At 35.4% G+C, this 18,282-nt stretch overlaps 1 protein-coding gene across 9 annotated transcripts in view; it reads left to right on the top strand.

Moving 5' to 3' along the window:
- The window catches only part of STXBP5 (syntaxin binding protein 5), a 109,508-nt gene that overhangs the window by 84,909 nt on the left and 6,317 nt on the right, over nucleotides 1-18,282 (top strand). For 3 of the 9 annotated variants that reach the window (XM_056342452.1, XM_056342453.1, XM_056342461.1), the window contains 5 exons: nucleotides 3,497-3,556; nucleotides 3,653-3,700; nucleotides 10,768-10,818; nucleotides 14,965-15,204; nucleotides 16,702-17,071. In XM_056342452.1, the coding sequence (XP_056198427.1) occupies nucleotides 3,497-3,556; nucleotides 3,653-3,700; nucleotides 10,768-10,818; nucleotides 14,965-15,204; nucleotides 16,702-17,071 (769 nt within the window). The remainder of the gene's footprint in view (nucleotides 1-3,496; nucleotides 3,557-3,652; nucleotides 3,701-10,767; nucleotides 10,819-14,964; nucleotides 15,205-16,701; nucleotides 17,072-18,282) is intronic. The other 6 variants (XM_056342456.1, XM_056342455.1, XM_056342457.1 and 3 more) reach the window with 3 other exon arrangements.

Raw genomic sequence — 18,282 nt, forward strand, 5'->3', positions numbered from 1 at the left:
GTCAACACTTACTAGTTGAGTAGTTATATAAGACTGTTGTCTTACAAACTGAGCTCTCATAAATTTTGCAGTGTTGCACATCTGCATTTTTAAAACAAGGCTGATTTAAGAGATGCAATAGGAATATGTCGTAAAGATGAGTGAAGAGATAATCTGAAATATTTATGCTTCAAGGAACATACTGCACAATGGAATTTTGAAACATTGATATAATGCACAAATTCCTGTAATAGTTCATGTGATTGTGTTTCAGTCCTCAAAAGTGGTAAAGATTGTTTCTGTAAAAAAGAACCTAGTTTACTTCAGCTTCCTTGTAAGAGGTAAATTACTGTTTTTCTTTGGAACCAGCGGTCTTCAGGAACTGGCATCCTTACAAAGCAGGAGTTCCCTACTTAACATTCCCCCTACTTTTTTTAGTTGCCACTACCATATGTTAATATTTTAAATGAAAGCTTCAGCAATATGTAATACCATTCAGTATTTTGCTCAATATTCTCGAGTTGAGGCTATAGCCAGGTAAATACTTAATAGTGCATGTCAATATATGCATGTCAATAATATGAGTATTTCATGTAGTAGCTAAAAATTTGTTGCTTATCTTCACTATTACTCTGAGAACTTTTAAAGTAATACATCACTTCATCTGCTTCATTCAAAGCAGTACTCAAAGTTAGGCTAAAAGACAAAACTGCTGGTTTACTCAAGTACCTAAAGTAGTATGTGCACTCTTTGCAATGTAATGTAAAATGATAATCAACATAGGAACCTGAAGATAGATTCCTTTTTTTTTGTAGCCTGTACCTTTCAAAGCCAAGTTGAAAGCCTAACAAAACATTTTTATTTTTTTTGGTAGCTCTAGTAGAAATTGTAACAAATTTTAATTTCTGATTTGACAACTGCTGTCTTTTGATGATAATTTTAAATTGTGCAGAACTCTCATGTAGAACAGGTAATGCCATTTTCTGTTTTAGTAACCCTTTCTTAGACTAAATTAGATTTATTTATAATTAAAGCAAAATCTGGCTGGAAAATTTAAGTAAAATTTGTAACTGAAGATGTGATTTCATGAAAAATCTGTGTAACGTTAAGTATTGGCAGGTTGAATTAGTCACTTTCAGCATAATTTTTACTGCAAGCATTTTTTGTGGTGTTTAGAATAAAGTGCATCTTTCCTATTTCTTTTTTTTAAATGAAGAGCACTGTCTGTAAATAACTTACTGTGGAGTGCTGCAGTTGCGCAGTAAATCTCTGTCAAGACTGAGGAGAATGATAATTCTTACTAAGGTATTTGAATTGAACCCACTTAAAATGTCCAGGCTAAGTCTAGTTTCTGATAGACTGCTCTAAAATGTGTACAATGGACAGCTAATTATTTGTAACCCTTAGTCCGTATCCTTTTTTCCCCTTTCTCCAGCATCACTCAAATGTCAGCCCAAACCACTTCCATATGACATTGCCAGAACTTAAAACACTAATTTTAATTAGAAGGTTTCTTTCATAATTTGAGGTAGAGCAAAACTTAATTCACTGTTTCTGCTAAAAGTGCAATGAAGGCAAGCCCAAAGACGAAAATCAAGGTTTATATGGAAAAATACTAAATTTGACAATTTGCCTCCCCTCCTTCTCTGCTTACTTCCCTCCCTCCCATCTGAGTTGTGTTAGCTGAAGTTGGGTAGAAATTAATGCAGTTTGGATATTTCTTTAAGAGGATCAAAAAAGGAGGCAACTTAGAATAGTTGAATTCAAATGTCCTGAAAGAAAACAGAATTGGGGGAAACTCATAATTCTGCAGAGCTCTAGAAATCAATTTCCAATTTAAGTTGACTATGAGAAGACTGTTTTGAAGTTCGTTCATATTAGAATAAAGTCAAGATGTTTGGAGAACTGAATATTCTGTAAAAAGAGTATATAATGTCTTGGATACACACAATACTAAAGAGGCGCAAGTTCAAAGTACCAAGAATAGTGAACGGACAAACGATGGAGGTGGAAAGCCACTGCTGCATCCTCCTGTAAACTGGAATCTTGAAGGAGCAAGGCGCTGCACGGTGCCTTGCTTCCCTTGGTTCTGTCCTCCCTTCCCAGCTCTTGGTGAGTGAGATAGGTTCATGGCAGACTTCTCCAGTTTCCTTTGAGAAAGGTACTTGGAGGGAGGCACCTCCCTGATATGGAAATCATTTGGTGATGTTTTGTGAAGAGAGAAGAGCTGCAGTTCCTTAAGTTTACTTTAAGCTTTATATCTTTTCTGGGCAAGAGCACAGGACTGGAAATGGTGTTCAGTTTTCAGAGAGGTAAGAGGGGACATTTAGGATAAATCAGCTGCACAGTATTGGTGAGTTTGAGATGCAGGACGGGCCAGATTTAGATTAATTTCTTCCAGTCTAGGCACGCTCTGCTTTAAAGGAAAATACACTAGCACAAAATATTTGCTTGTTACTAGCTTGAAGACTAGAGGATGGGACTGGCAATTGAGTGCCTCTTTTGAGTGTTACAATATGATGTGTAAAACAGACCAGCCACTGTTTGGGCTGAAGTCTGCATTTGCTCAAGTGATCTAAATCTTCCACCTCTTCCACTTCTCTGTGCCCAGGTGAAGGGAAGTGGAAGCTAGCTTCCATTAGACTTGTTCCAGCGGGTGGTTATACAGTTGAAAGAACTGTGAAAGGGACTACCTGCCTATACAAGTTAGGAGAGTATCCTACAGTTTCAATAGCATGGAACTGTAGAAATACAGTGAAAATGCAAGAGAAATAATAACTATCTGGTGCTTTTTCTGCAGAAGTTAGGCGGTAGTAAGCTTAAACTTGGGGGCATTTATCTGACTCATAAAACTTCGCATAGCATTGTAACCTGTCAGGTTTTTGTGTTCATGAGTGTCAAAATGTTTGCATTCTATTCTTATTTCACACTTCCACAATATAAAATCCAATTAAATTCAACATATTTTAGTTGAACTGTTTTAATTTCATGACAATGGTAATCCCCAAGTTGTGAGGTTTTTCATTATTAAGGATTCAGAAAAATCCCAGGTGGCAGCACTGGCTCAGAGTTATCTGCAGAACAGTTGAAGAAACATGGCCCGATGGTGACTTACTGCATTCGAAAAAAACCAAATATTCAAAACTTGAGTTTATTGTTACAGCAGTGTTCTGTGAATCATAATTTAGGTTAATCTTTGTGTCTGGAACCATGATTAGAACAGCAATCTAGTTGTTCAATGTAAACATTTCATTCAGTGAGAGAAATATTTCTAGGAATAAACTTGCTGCACTGTGCAACGTTGTACCTTGCATTATAATTTTTGTGGTTAATATGGCAGAATTCATGTCATACCCAAACAATTTGGACTTTATAGTGTCTAATAGAGTTACAGAGAATACCAGTATCAGTATTTGATACTTTTTGTCATCTTTAAACTCAAAGCTTGTATTAATACATTGGTTTTTTGTCAAAGATGCATGTTTGTATATCCATTTCATTCTGTCTTCACTCATAGGTTCTGGTTCACCAAACAATTCTGATGATGATCAAAAAATGAATAATTTTATAGAAAAGGGTACAGTATTTTTTCTTTTCTATAGTCTTATTTTTTATTCAGTTCATCCTTTGATACACTTAGATTGATCTTTTTTTATTAAAATATTATTTACAGTGAAGACCAAAAGCAGAAAGTTTTCCAAGATGGTAGCCAATGACATAGGTAGGCACTAGAAAAATTCTGCTCTGTTCCTAATCCAGTGCCTTGCTCTATGCAACACTAACCCAGCGGCAAAAAAAAATAAAATATAAAATTCAAATTTCAATCCATTACGTTATTAAATTTTCATTCTTTATGCTAATTGGTAATTCTGTGGGCTGTTTCTTTACTAAATACACTGAGCACAATTTTTAAAATCAAGGATATTGCTGGTTTAAATTCTCTGATTTCACAATTGCACTTCTGTATTTTCTGGATGGGTGAAAATCTAATCTGTACTAAGAGTTCAGTCTATGCAAGTCACAACATTATTCCACTACTTTTGCAAAGGTACACTCTCTTTGAGAACAAGTGGCTTCTGTAAATTCTTTTTATGTATTGCATTCATAGTCATGTGGTCAGGTTTCCATATGACTATGGTAAAGATAGACACAGTATCATGTTTTCATTTAATCATCTGGAAGAGGACTTGGTTATATATATATATATGTGTGTGTATATATATATATGCACACAAACATATATATGTACACCCCGTTACTGTTCCAGAACTGTATTTACATTTCTGCATCCAACAGTGACACAATACCCTACCAGCTCCAGACTTGTGTCTTAACAATTTGGCAACAAAATTGCCTTGGAATGTGTTGTTTGCAGGTAGATTGAACCCTTTATGATTGAAATGGAAATTAACTCTGCTTCTGGCAACTGGATCATTAAATAAATGAAGGCGAGAGGCTGTATGATTTAATTCTAGGAAAAGGATCCTTCTTCCTTAACTGGGATATGGTTGTTTTCATTTCAGAATCACTGTGTTATCGGTTCTTTTTTTGTTTGTTTAGTACACTAGTTTATCATTGTTGAAGGATTTCACTTTATCTCTTTAGTTAGATCAAAGGTTGAAACTACTTTATATAGTAAAACTGTTTGCTAAACTCTTTCATAGGTTGTATGGAACCATATCTTAAGGCTAGGGAGAAAGATTTCTTTTCTTGTAGTCTCCCTTTGGTTTTCTGTTTGGCAATTTAACTTTTATCCTGAATCATTAATCCCTTCCATTGCAATTCAGTAATTGAGACTAAAGAATAATTCAAAATTTAGTGAGATAAATATAAGTATGACAAAGTAATCTTTGGCATCTGAGGTACAGAATGAGGAAGAACAGGAATATGCCCTTTGCTCAGTACTATGTTGAGCCCTCCTTGCAGTCATGACAGAAATGTTAGGGAGGATGAGTTCTGAGGCAGTGGAAGCCTGAATGTAATTCCAGAAAGCAAATGGCTGTCGATAATATATCAATTCATCTGTAATAATAATAAAAAGTATCATTTACATGAGTATGGATTAATACGTTGTCCTACAGAAATTCAGGATAACTAGAACCTTATGTTCTAGTTCTTCTAATGAGAAAAACAACACTTAATCTTGTGCATGTTATTTCAATGCTTATTGAAGTAATGTTTCCCTTTTGTCCCAGAGCAGTCCCTTCTGAAATTAAGATAGCCTGTCTTGTGCAACAAACATAGTATGTGTGAATGTGACTTCATTATTTTTTCACTTTTTTCAGAGCAATGTTACAGTATTAATGAAACATCCCAATGACAGTTGTGTAGAACTATTGACACCAGTTTCAGCTTGAAGGCTTTCAACCGAAAGTATTGTGAATGTTTTTCACAGCTAAAACCCCAAAATATTTATAAATAATGCATTTGTCAGGGTGTAAGTTAAATACAGAGTTAATTGAGACAATAATGCATTTGATGTGTAATTCATAAGCGTCTCCTATTCAGCCCATACTGTGATTTGTGTAACTTGCATGGTTCGTTGGAAGTTTAAAGAAACCTATTTCATCAGTGTTCTGTTAGTTTTGAGTGGTTTGCTGTGCACTGAATGGGTTTTTTTCACTGCCTTGTCTTCTACACCTTGTCTGGCATGTTTACTTTGCATGGCTCTTCCTGAATTTACATTTTAAGCTCTTCCACATAAGTAAAACTACTCTTCTTCAGTGTTAATAGTTGTATGGTTTTGCATTTGATTGTTTTGTACTGAATTGCCAACTAAATGTTAATGAACAATGATTTCTGTAACTGTGTCACTCACTGTCATTAACTTCACAATGTTATATGAAACAAATTGTTTACCATCAACTGTGTTCACATGGATGACTTTGTATGTAGTATTGGTTATAGCTCTTTGCACTGGTACATAGTGCAGTCAGTTCAAGTTCTTTCCATTCTTTGTCAGTGTGAAATACAACCTGTCAAATGGATTGTGAAACAGAACAAGAATTACTTACATTGGTAATTCCAGTTGCTGTTAATCAGTCCTGTGTTTTTTGTCACATGGGAACAGTGAGTAAGGGAATACTGCTTGCAAAGTGCAAAGTAATTTTATTTCAGTGATAGGGCTGTAAGGTGGTAACATAATAAACATGCATTTAGAGTTATGAAGCCATTGTCAATTTAATCACTATTGAAAATTACGTAGACACATCTTCATGTCTACACTTTTCTATCATTAGTGACAGCATCAGACAAGGAGTCTTGCTCTGTTAAAGGATCAAAAACCATCTAGGACTGCAAGAATAGCAGAAATCAAATAAAACGTAAATGCTTCATGTACCAACACTTCAGCTTTGCCATATATACTGTTAAGATCAGTTGGTATTCTGTGGGTTTTTTTCCTAAATACTCAGTGCTAAGTATGTCTTCTAATGGTACGTGCTAAGGAATGGATAGTAACTCAAGGTAAAGACCTATTGTGAATATGTTGCTTTTGGGTCACATTTTGCTTTTATTTCCATCAGAGGTGAACTTTGCAAAAGTTGCAGTTACCTTGGATATATGGAGGTACTTGGTTTAACCATTCCTAGAAATTATAGAAAATACTGGCAGTTATTCAGAGCAGCCATTTATCTTGGGAATGGCAAATATTTGAAACTGCAATGTGCTGTGAAGTAGTACAGAGAAGTGTACCAAACATCAGTGAACTTACAAGAAGAAGATTTGGTAGAAAGTATTTAATTTCTAAGGCCATGTCATTTTTGTAGAAAGAAGTTGTGATCCAACTTAAGCAGAAGCAAAATCTTAAATTCATTACTCGTGCTCTGGTCAATTATTTGGCTTGAAGAGATATATGTGATTAAATATATAGCTACTAATCGGGTCAGAAGCTAAGAGGTATTGTTAGCATCCATTTCTGGAAGAAGCTTTAGTAAAGGTGCGTGCAAAATACTGTAGACTCAAAGACCTTCATAACTCTTCCAGTAGGCTAATGTCAAATACTCTTCAGGAAAATTGGTTTTATTTATTTTCTCCAGCTTATAAATTTTAAAAAATAGCAAACAATATTAGTAGGCAGATCTAAGCAGAGTAGCTCTAATTCTAAAATTCCATAGTTCCTGCTGTTACTATTGACATAAGGTTTCTCACACTTTTTACATTTTAAGTGTACACCTGGATTTTTCAAACAGTGCTAATGTCATTGACTATTAATGTTGTTTTCATGGAATCAAATTTTAAGATATTCATAATAAGTTCTCATTCGCCCTAATGCCAGAGTAAGACTATTTCTTGCAATGTGTTTTTAATACTTTGATCTAATTCTGAGTATATCAAGTATGTATTTTCTTGCGTTGTCTTGTAAAATAGTTTTATTATTCTTATATCAAATTTAGACATTTCAGCATTGATACTCTATTTCTGTATTGTACCATCACTAGTACTTTATTCAGTTCTTTAAGCATCTTGAAATTGGTAATGTAAAACTCTTACTTCTGTGTAGTCTTCAAACAGAATAATTTGAGAACTTTGTCGAAATTCTAAGCTGCTTAGCTATTTCTCATGAAATGTTACATAAAATAGGCTTTATGTAAACTGTTCTCTTGTCTGTCAAAACACCAAGATGCTAGTCTCCTTTATAATCATTAGAATTTTTTTGAAGGGTTTGTACTGTTTTTTTAAATAAGGAATGGATGAGAAATCACTCTAGCTCAGGATAACCCACTGCAAATATTGATAACCCACTTCCTATTGATAGTTCAGCCATCAGATTTTCTTCATCAAGTTGGTGGGGCCTCCTATGCTGAAATATGACTTATTAAGCCAAGGTAACCTTTCGTATTTTAACGTCTGCCTCCTCAAGTCTGTCCTATGAGAGATCTCCAAGATTCCTGAATGTTGTTTTTGCCAGTTCTCTCATATACTTTTATATGATACTTTTTAATTAGTTATGTTAGCAACAGAAAGAATGTGTGCATATCTTTATATAACTCTAGGCCGTCTAATTTAGGGGAGTCTTAAATCTAGGGCTAAACACAGACAAAATAGTCATTGCTGCCTTGAGCAGCAGCACACCAGGAGGAGCAAAACAGCCCCCCTGTCTGTCTCCTTGACTCACACCAACTGCAGAAGGGTGGTCTTGGTGGTGGCTGCTGCAGCCTTTACAACCAAGAGAGGTATTGAACTCTGATAATGACAGCTACTACTTGAGGCCAGCACACCAGCAGGAGCGGTCAACATCACCTTTGCCCTGTTGTACAAATGGAGTAAAAAAACTGACCCTGAGCATTCTGTCTGTAGATCTCCATCCTATCTTTCCCATTTCTCTCATTTGTATCTTTTGCATAGAAGTTGTCTAGCATGTTGCTGGTTTTCATCTAAGGCATGGCAAAACTGAATTTTCTAAAACTGTTGTAGACCATAAACCAGATATAAAAAAACTCCTGCTTGTATTCATACTAAGTAATGTTAATTAAAAACAGCTTATCTGGCAAAATATTCCTATTTTCTTACTGTATCTTTAGGCACTTTTTTCTTTAAACACAAGATGGCACTACTGCTATTTAAATAAGTTCTTGTTTATACTTCTATTTATACTTGAATTATTGAGGCATTTGACACGTGTATGTATTTTTTGCATAGCACATTAATTCATGATTTCTAGTAATGACATCCTTTTTAACAATTCATGTATCCTCATGTCCTGTTAATGAGTCAGTTCAGTGTTTGTAGAAAATGTCTGACAAATTTCTTTTACCTTATCAACCTAGTTCACACAGCTGGCCTTTCACTAAGGAAATAAAGCTAAAACTGCAGATTGACTCTTAGACTCCAACACACTCACCTGTAGTAGTTATTACCTGCTATATTACCTGTTACTAGTTACCTTTTTTTGGTCAGTTTTCTCCTAGTTCCTAAAACTGTGTTAAACATTTGTGTTTGAAAAGCCAAAAGTGAATGCTCTGGTCTGCAAAGTGACTTGGTTAATTAATCTTTGCTGGTATTCACATACGGTAAAAGCTGTGAAAAGCCAAAAGTAATGCAAAATTATCTTTTGCGTGCATAACTGAGCTTTTGTTCAGTATCTCAGCTTTTGTAGTTTACATGTCTAACACAGAAAGCAAGTCTTACCCTGAAGATTGCCCATTTTGTAATTCACAGTTCCAGATTAGGTTTCATGATCTCTTTTCAAGTTGATGTAAATTCAAGCTAACAGCAAAAAGATGGGCTCCTGGTCACTAGTGCTGTTTTGTACCATGGTTTTCTGTTTGTATAGCTGAGCTCTGACCTGAAACAGTTTTCTTGTTGAAAACAACCCTTGGCAGAAACTTTATGTAGATGAGTTTTGGCCTTGCCATTAAGCTAGGCAGGCACCAGTGCCAGTACAAGGATGAGGGTAGAAAACAGGTAGTCAGACTGCCCTTTTCAATTTCAGCCTGCGCTAAAATTGAAGTGACTGGCATTTCTGTCTGAAAGTAAGTAATTTCAGTTTAATTTGAATAGGACATACTTTGTAACATTGACATGAAGGAAATTAAAGATTATTTCTGGAATCTTATTCTCAATTTTTTATAATGTATGACAGGAATAAAACTGTTCAACTATTCAGATAACTAGCATTTGCAATATTGATGAGCATAATTAACGATACAGTGAAGTATCTCACTTTTTGAAGGAGTGGAAGTAACTTTAAATCACGTGCTGTTCTTCAAGATATGTAGAAAATGGAATGATTTCTGTTAAAATGGGAACTAGAATGAGTTAACTCCATTTTTGACTGAGAGAAGCAGCAAGATTCAGGCTGCTTTATGACTGGTATCCATTACTATGTGCTTCTAGAATTAGGCTATTCTCAACTTCTTCTTTAGGTAGAGTAGTATTACCCTTACAAGATAGATTACCCTTACAAGATAGTGAAGAATTAAATAAAAAAACCTCAGCATTTGGCTGGGAAATAATTTCAGAATCTAGCCCAGGTCTAGTAGTTAAGATACATCAAAATTATTCCTTCTCCAGTAATTGCTGGAAGAATGATGGAAGGGGGATGTATGGCTACTAGTAACTTTCATTACAGCAGCATTTTTTTAGTATTGTACTGCATTTTGAAGGGATCTCAAGATTTCTATTTCTATAAAAAGAATGTTCCAGGTCAGGGAGGAGTTCAAGTGCTATTTTGTACTTCAGCAATACTATCAAAATGATGCTATCTTTTGTCTGACAGTGGTGCAAGTATGTGTGTGCTGCTGATTTTATAATTGCTCTGTAATGTCTTCATTCTTCTAAGATTGTGGATTGCATCTCAGATTACTGGCTTTTTACACATGCAAATTAATGTTGTAGCATAATTAAAGATCATCTTTATTATACATATCTCAGGTTTGAGCAAGAACTAGGGCAGAAGAAGAGGGGATGGGTTGTTAACATTACGTAAACTTCAGTGCACATTCTTGCAATAGCCCAAAGTCTGTATTCTGTCCTCTCACTTGAGAAGATAAAACTTGAGGCTGAGCCAAAGCAAAATCCATCCAATTCCTCAAGTTCTACGTGAAGCCCAAGGAGAAATGAAGCTTGGCAAAAGTCATAAAATGCTGTATTTGGGGATTTTTGGTATCTTCCATGTTGTACTTTGAACCCATCCCCTTGTAGAAGTGAGGCTCAGCTTTACAAGAAAATCTGTGAAGTACTGCAATTAATGTAATAATGATACATTACATACTGGGAAAGAAAAAAATAAAGGCCAGCAGAATCATGTTTATTCTTTTTTAAAAAAAGATATACTTCACTTTTCAGCAAAGATGTCCAGGAAGCTAAGTTTGCCAACTGAGTTAAAGCCTGATTTAGGTAAGTTTACATAGCTGATTTTATTTTTACTAAGACTGTTTTACACAATGAGAATATGTTAGAGTCCTAAATTACATAAATGCAATGAAGTCATGATAGTTTATGTGAAGTGTAGAACTAAAATTTTAATCCCACTCTTCTGGGGGGCTCTTAGGCACAAGGTATTGCTGTCATCGTAAGGTAAGCCTGCAATTGTTATAGATGGCTTATCGCACCTTTGTCATAATCTTTAGGCATCTGTCACTCACTTTATCAGTAGTGCTGTGACACCAAAAGCGTGAATAATCAGGTAATGTAAGGAAAATTGCTGCCTGTGTAGAACCATCTGATAAGTTTTAAATTGAAAAATGAGGTATCTTAAGAATAACAGGATATGTTGAAGTCTACTCAAAAAACAGTTGGACATAGTTTTACAAATGTTAATTGTCTTGTGACCACTCTTTCTAAATTAAAATAATATACATCTGTTTGGATGGATGACCAGTCTGAGAATTTCATAATTTTTTTTTGAAAAAGCACAGTAACTTTTTGTATTAAAAGCAATTCAGTTGTGAAGCCTGTAGTGCTCACTAAAACAGCATGCAAATGAATAGATTTAATATTCTTTCTAGTACTTTGCCAGCCTGTAGATCAGGTCCAGCTTCCCTGTCTTGCGCACTAAAAATGATGGGGGACAGCCATAGACCTACAGCCATAGATGCAGCCTGAATGCAAAAGCTGCCTTCTGCCTTCCCACAGCTCGTTCCCCTCCTGCAGCAGAATTCTTAACACAACCCCAGCAGAAGACAGACAGGATCGGATTGGCAGCTGCAGAACTGTATTATTTGACAGCTGCTGCTATCAGCAAGGAAAGAGTCCGTGGCACAGGGATATCCTGAAGCTGAGCTGGACCACCCTGATTTGCAATTACAGCTTGCTCCACTCAAATGTGAAGTTGGAAGGAACCCTCAGACATTCTTTAATCCATTGTTATGGCAAGGATCCAGATGTCCAACAGTTTAACTTCTCATCTATTCATGAGCCTCCAATAAATAAGTTTTTAGAAAAATCCCAGACAGATAGTTCCAATGTTTTAGTCAGTTATATAAATTCCCTGTTATTTAATCAGTCTTTCTTGCATACGTATTAACTTTTTCATTGTTCTTTCCACAATGAACAGGGATAACAAGTGCTCCCTATCTTTTTGTCAGCCATCTCTTACGCTGTTGAAAAGTCATCGTATCTCTAATCTTTCTTTTTGCAGATTATTTTTTTTTTTACAGTATTCAGTTCCTTCTTCTTCTTTAGGTTATCTTGTCTAAATCTAGGATGGCTTCTGTTAATCTTCTGTGTACTTAGAATTTTTCATCATCTTTCTAAAACTCTTGTGCCCAGAACTAGAGAGATTAAACTGTGGCTGTGTTGGCGTGAAAGAGCAGAAAAAAAATTGTCTTTTCAGTCAGTTGCTGTTCTTCCTTACTACGTTTACTAATGGTTTAGGGATGATTTCAGTTCAGGGTGAATTTTATCATATTTTGCAAACTGGAACACATTTGTACTTAAACACTATCAGATTCATTCTGACTTTACTGTTTTACTCCTAGTTCTTCAATAGCAGTAAGTACTTACAATTTTTTTTCTAATGAAGACTGGAGAAAAGAGAATGCTGAAATCCTTTCTGCATTTTCCCATCCTGAATGAGTTTCAACATTTTCTACATCGCTTTAATATTTGCTGTTCTTTCTACTGAAATAATGGAGACTTTTTTCAACTCACTTCTGGTATACTCATGAAATAGTTTGTGCCTTCTGAATTGTAATAGCCTTTGACTGGTTTTGCTTGACTTTGCACATGTGTGGATATCTGCACTTGGATGCCTCATTTTTTTCTGTGTAAAATTCTTCTAGGTTTTCAGGTTTCCTTAGGCAATTATAATCTTTTCTTAAATTTTACTTGTATCTTTTCTTCTAGCAGGATAGCTTTTGCATTCTCCAAAGACTGTGAGGTTGCTTGTGTATTTATTTTTTTTTATGCTTATGTGGTCATATCTGCTGGCTCTAGGAGATGACTGAAATACCTTTCTCCCAAGTTTATTATCCTTACCATTTTCTGTCCTTTCTTTCCATGGCTTCTGAAACCTAATCTTTCGTGATCTCGTTCTTTCAAATTGCTTTTCTCTTTAGATCTTTTACCTATCCTCTTTTCTCCCTAAATAGCCAAAACAGAACCACATACTTTAGATTTTCTATTTTAGAAAGTGGAAGATCTCGAACATGCTAGTCTGCATTATACCATTGCTTTTCAATGTTGTAATCAGATGATTCAGGTGCCATTGTCACTAGGTCCTACCCTTTGGTTGAGTTGCTCAAAAGAGCCTCAACTTTCCATCCTTCTGATGAAGTGATGTGTAGTGGGTGATCACACTGTTGTCTCTCTCTCTATTCATCTGAAACTAATTTGTAAACAAACCATAGATTCTTCCTTGACTCCAGGATAAATAATATGCACTAAAGAAGTTAAACATTTTACCCTTAGCTCTCTCTTCTGAATGAGTTGTCTCCTCTCCACGATGCCTGTATTGTCTGGCAAGTTAATTTTTATGGGGTTTTTCCTGTCCATTCCAATGCTTCTGAGATTTGCACACGTGCTTTTCAGACACTCAACCAGATACAACTTAACAAATGCACATTTAATTGTATGCCTATTGCAGTTAAAGTATTAGTATATTAAGACTGATTAATCCACATTAGAGTTTTAAAAAAATCATTAAGTTAATAAATATTCAGCCCTGAAGAAACAAGGCTATTAAGAGGTTGTGGTCATTAGAATTATAAAACAAATGATTGTTCTTATTGTTTCATTCTGGATTTGATTTTTTTTTTTTTTTTAATGTGGAAACTTAGGATGTCAGCATCTGAGTGGTTGACCTAGTAGTTTCTTTCTGTAATCCATGTTTTACATTTGGCTTAGAAAAGTTATTGTCTTGCTGAATTTTAGCTACTGTTGGAACAAAAGAAGTATCTCCTGAGAAGATTAGCTGTGTTGAGTAGATGTCTGTATTTAGACAGTTTAGAGCTAGTTTGTATACTTTTCAAATGCATGTTAGATGTTGTTCTTAGAAAGTTTTGCAGTAAGTTAATGAAATTAGCACAGTGATGCTTCCAGAAAGTATGTGGTTAAGTGTTGCTCTTAAGCTCTTAATTCTGCTTTAAAGATGCCAATTGCATCTCTACCCTACCCAAAGATCCAAGACAGTAACTTTAAAAAAATGAAGTCATGGTATACATTGCATCAAAGTTTTACTAGTAAGGGTTGTCTTGTACTAAAATTTTGGCATGATGAGTTAAAGCAAATGATTAATTTGTGAATGTGCAGAAATCAAGACATGCTGCGGTGTTAAGTATCACCACATGTACAAACAGCACACAGCTAGAATGGAGCAGCATGGTTACTGTTTGAGTTTTGTTAATGTTAGGATTTATCCTCTCTTGGGAGAACCTTATTTTCTAAGCAATGAGTAAGACACCCTGAAAAGCTTTAGTGCCGTTTCTGGCACTACACTACAATATTCAAAATGGAAGTCTTCAGCTTTGCATACCAGTGCCAGGTGGCATTTGGTAGCATTTGATGTTTCTCTTACTAAAAGTTTGGGTGTGTAGATAGCCTGTTAGACCTCCTCCATACAGTTTCCTGAAGTGGGACAATATTTTTGTGAGTCATTACAGGTTATATTATCTTGCTGTCTGGATGTCACTGCAGTTCTTACAGTAAAATAGCTGCATCTTCAGAAGATGATCAAACAGTGTTCTGTGGAAGCCAGTATTGTTTAATCTCAGCAATGAACTAGTGGGCAAAGAGGTTTATAATTCACTTTTTTTAAAGGAGTCCAGTTTGACTCTTCTCTGTCCCAAGACAGAAATATGCATAACAATTGCTCATGACAATTATTGAATGGCAACCTCTGCAAAAAATGATTGGGTGCTTTGTTCAGGATGTGGTATTGTAAACTGGGCCCAGAGGAAATATGGCTAAGGAAGAATACAGGAGCAATACTCAACAGAATGGTAGTTAGTATATACTTCAAGCTAAAGAACAAAAAAGAAAATCTGAATTCTCTTAATCCCTGCATTTTGCCATTCTTTTTAATTAATACTGATTTATTTTCAGATGTCAAAGACAACTCTTTCAGTCGATCCCGGAGTTCTAGTGTAACTAGCATTGATAAAGAAACACGTGAGGCAATTTCGGCTCTTCATTTTTGTGAGACTTTCACAAGAAAGGCTGATACATCACTTTCCCCATGCCTGTGGGTTGGGACCACACTGGGTACAGTGCTTGTCATTGTACTGAACTTACCCCCAGGAGGAGAGCAAAGACTTCTTCAGCCAGTTATTGTTTCTCCCAGTGGTATGTACAAAGCAGACGGGCTAAAGTATACTGTGATAAAATATTGTTGTCTTCATGTTTTTTAAAGAAATTTTGTCAGCTGTGGATTAATGAAAAAATAATGTAGACTCCATTGATCTAGCTACTAAGGTTAACGGTCTAGATTGGTTACTTCATTACTGGATTTTTAAAGTTGTAAAATGGAAAATATGATCTCATATAATACAAAAATACCACTTTGATGTACACTTGCTGAGAAAAGCATGTTTGCTAACCTTAATGTAGTACCTGGCAATTATTAAAGAGAAATAGCAGAAAAGATTAGTATTTCAAATGCTCAATTTATTTTTTTATTGGTTTTATTCATGAGATAGTAAACTGTTTCCTGTGTGATGAATAGGGAATACAAATTAAGGGTTGTATATTGAATAACTAGCTTTAAATATTAGTGATAAATTCTTCCTTTGGATTGCTGTGAGAGGTCTTTTATCTTGTTTTTCTGATACACACCAACTGATTTTATTGTAATTATGTATTAATGGTTTGTTGAATATGCTGTTAGACATAGATTTAGCTTTCTTGCTACCACTGTCTCATGCAGAACATGCTGCTCTGCTCCACTTTGCTCACACAGATGGTATCAGGAAATGCAAATTGCGATTTTATTTGATTGAAATAGCGATTTAAAATAGTGTGACCTCTAGACCATATATGTGCTTTTTGCTTATTGAGTATGGTATTGGCAGCAAGATTCAGATTTTCATAACATCTGATCGTAAAGGCAAGGCTGCAGACTAGACAGTATGTATAATCACTGGTTCTGCAGCATAATCTTTAAAAGATACTGCCTTTTTTTGTGTACTTAGCAAATGTTTGTGTTTTTACACTACGTGTGAATAAATAGAAGTACACTAAGAGACGTATCAGCTTAAGATCTGGCCTACAGAGACAGTGATTTAAACAGTGGGGAGGAAAAACTTCCTCTTTCATTTTATGCTAGAAAAGTGATTTCAAGCTTAAAATGCAGGGGGAAAGAAATCCACATGTTCCTTGTTTCTGACCCTGTCTGTATTGAAGAAAACGGAGGTGCTCTCCTTTGACTAATAGCATCTATTGTTGATATTAAGCACACTGTGTACTCCTCAGGAGAGAATAAAATCAGTTGCATTTGTGACACTGAACGTGAATCCAAATGTGCATTCCAGCTTGGTTCTCTTAATAAAGGTATACATTTCTGTTGATGAAATGATTCTGTTGATTCTCTTAATGAAAGAGTATGCATACACTTAACCCTTGAAAACTGGTTTAACATCTTGTTGAATACCTCTGTGCTTTTGCATGTGCTTCATTGCTTTTAGATAAATGTCCAAAGGCTTTGGTACCTCTGTTTTGCTACAGAAGCAAGCCAAAGTTCTTTTTTTCTTTTCATTGTGCTAGCTTCTTAGAGGAGTGTTTTATAGCTTGAAAGACAATTTAGGAGAACCATTTTAGGAGTGGGCTCAACTTCTTTTTTCCTAGGAACCATCCTGAGGCTGAAAGGGGCAATCTTGAGAATGGCTTTTCTGGATACCACGGGATCTTTGATCCCACCAGCACATGAACCCTGGAGAGAACACAATGTCCCTGAAGATAAAGATGAAAAAGATAAATCGAAAAAGCGACGACCTGTCTCAGTATCCCCTTCTTCCTCTCAGGAAATCAGTGAAAACCAATATGCAGTGATATGTTCGGAAAAGCAAGCAAAAGTTATCTCACTGCCATCCCAGAACTGTATTTATAAGCAAAACATAACAGAGACTTCTTTTGTTCTTCGTGGAGACATAGTGTCATTGAGTAACAGTGTCTGCCTTGCGTGTTTCTGTGCCAATGGACATATTATGACTTTTAGGTAAGGCGTGTTTGATATAACTTAAATTTTAAAAGAAAAAAGTCTTCTGCTAGATAAGCGTCCTTTTCCATAAGAATATAAATCTACATTCACTCAGTGCTGATGAAATTCTAACACTTGGGCCTGGGTAATTTTGTTTATGCATTCTTATTAGTTATGCCTTTACCACATTAAAATTTACCAGTTTAGTTGAAGCTACCCTGATTCAAGAAATAGTTCCAAATGTGTGATACAGGTTGGTGAGTTGATGAAGTTTCTCAAAGGTGAATTTATTCCCCGATGGAGAAAACTCCCTTGAGTCAGACCTTCAGCTGGTACCTGACCACAACTCTGCATATTTTTGTGCAGCTGTTTGCATCACACTCATGCCTCATTACTGTTTTGTTGTGTAGTTTACTCATATCTTAAAGGCCTTAAATGCAGGCTCTAAAGGCATCATTAATTGCTAGCAGTTGTAGTATAGAAATAAGTCACCTAAAGTGTAAAAAAAAAAAAAAGTGTAAAAAGCATGTGTAACTATATTTTTTTTAATGTATTTGCGTGTCACCTGTGCGATTTTAACTTGTCCTTTTTTTTAATATTTCCAAATGCTCTTTTATTGGGGACAGTAGTGTATATACCTATACTCTTGCACCTACATTTTAGTCGTGGCTAATAATAAGGTGAATGTGAAACATGGCTTTATAAAATTGTCAGTAGAATTCCTACAAGATTATTTTTAAGATTGTGAAAACAAGCTCTTAACTTGAGAAAACCTAAAAAGACACTTCTTCAGGAAGTTGTTAGGAATAAAACTAAAGCTGACACATAATACAATTAAAAAATAAGGTTTGATTGTCTGTTAACTCCATTGATGTATCCCGACGTATATTCTAAACATCTCTACAAAGTGCTGCTCACCTTGCAGGGTAAGCACAGATTTTTCCCCAATTAAAATGGAACTTAATAATGTTCAGGTACCATATATTGAAACAAACCCAGTTTTCCTCAGGATTAATTGTTTTCTAATGAACTTTGCATAAAGGTAGGTGCTAAATTATAAACATTGAGTTGTTACATTGTGTGTGGAAGTTGAACTCCCAAGGATTAACTCCCATTTTAGAAGCATGTATTGTTGCTGGGGAGTGGACTTCATGTGCTGATGTGTGAAGTTGTCAGAGCATTGTATCACGCCCAGAATGCCCAATGCTTGTCTACTGATACATATTTAG

Source organism: Falco biarmicus, chromosome 6, assembly GCF_023638135.1.
Source record: "Falco biarmicus isolate bFalBia1 chromosome 6, bFalBia1.pri, whole genome shotgun sequence".
NCBI lineage: Eukaryota > Metazoa > Chordata > Aves > Falconiformes > Falconidae > Falco > Falco biarmicus.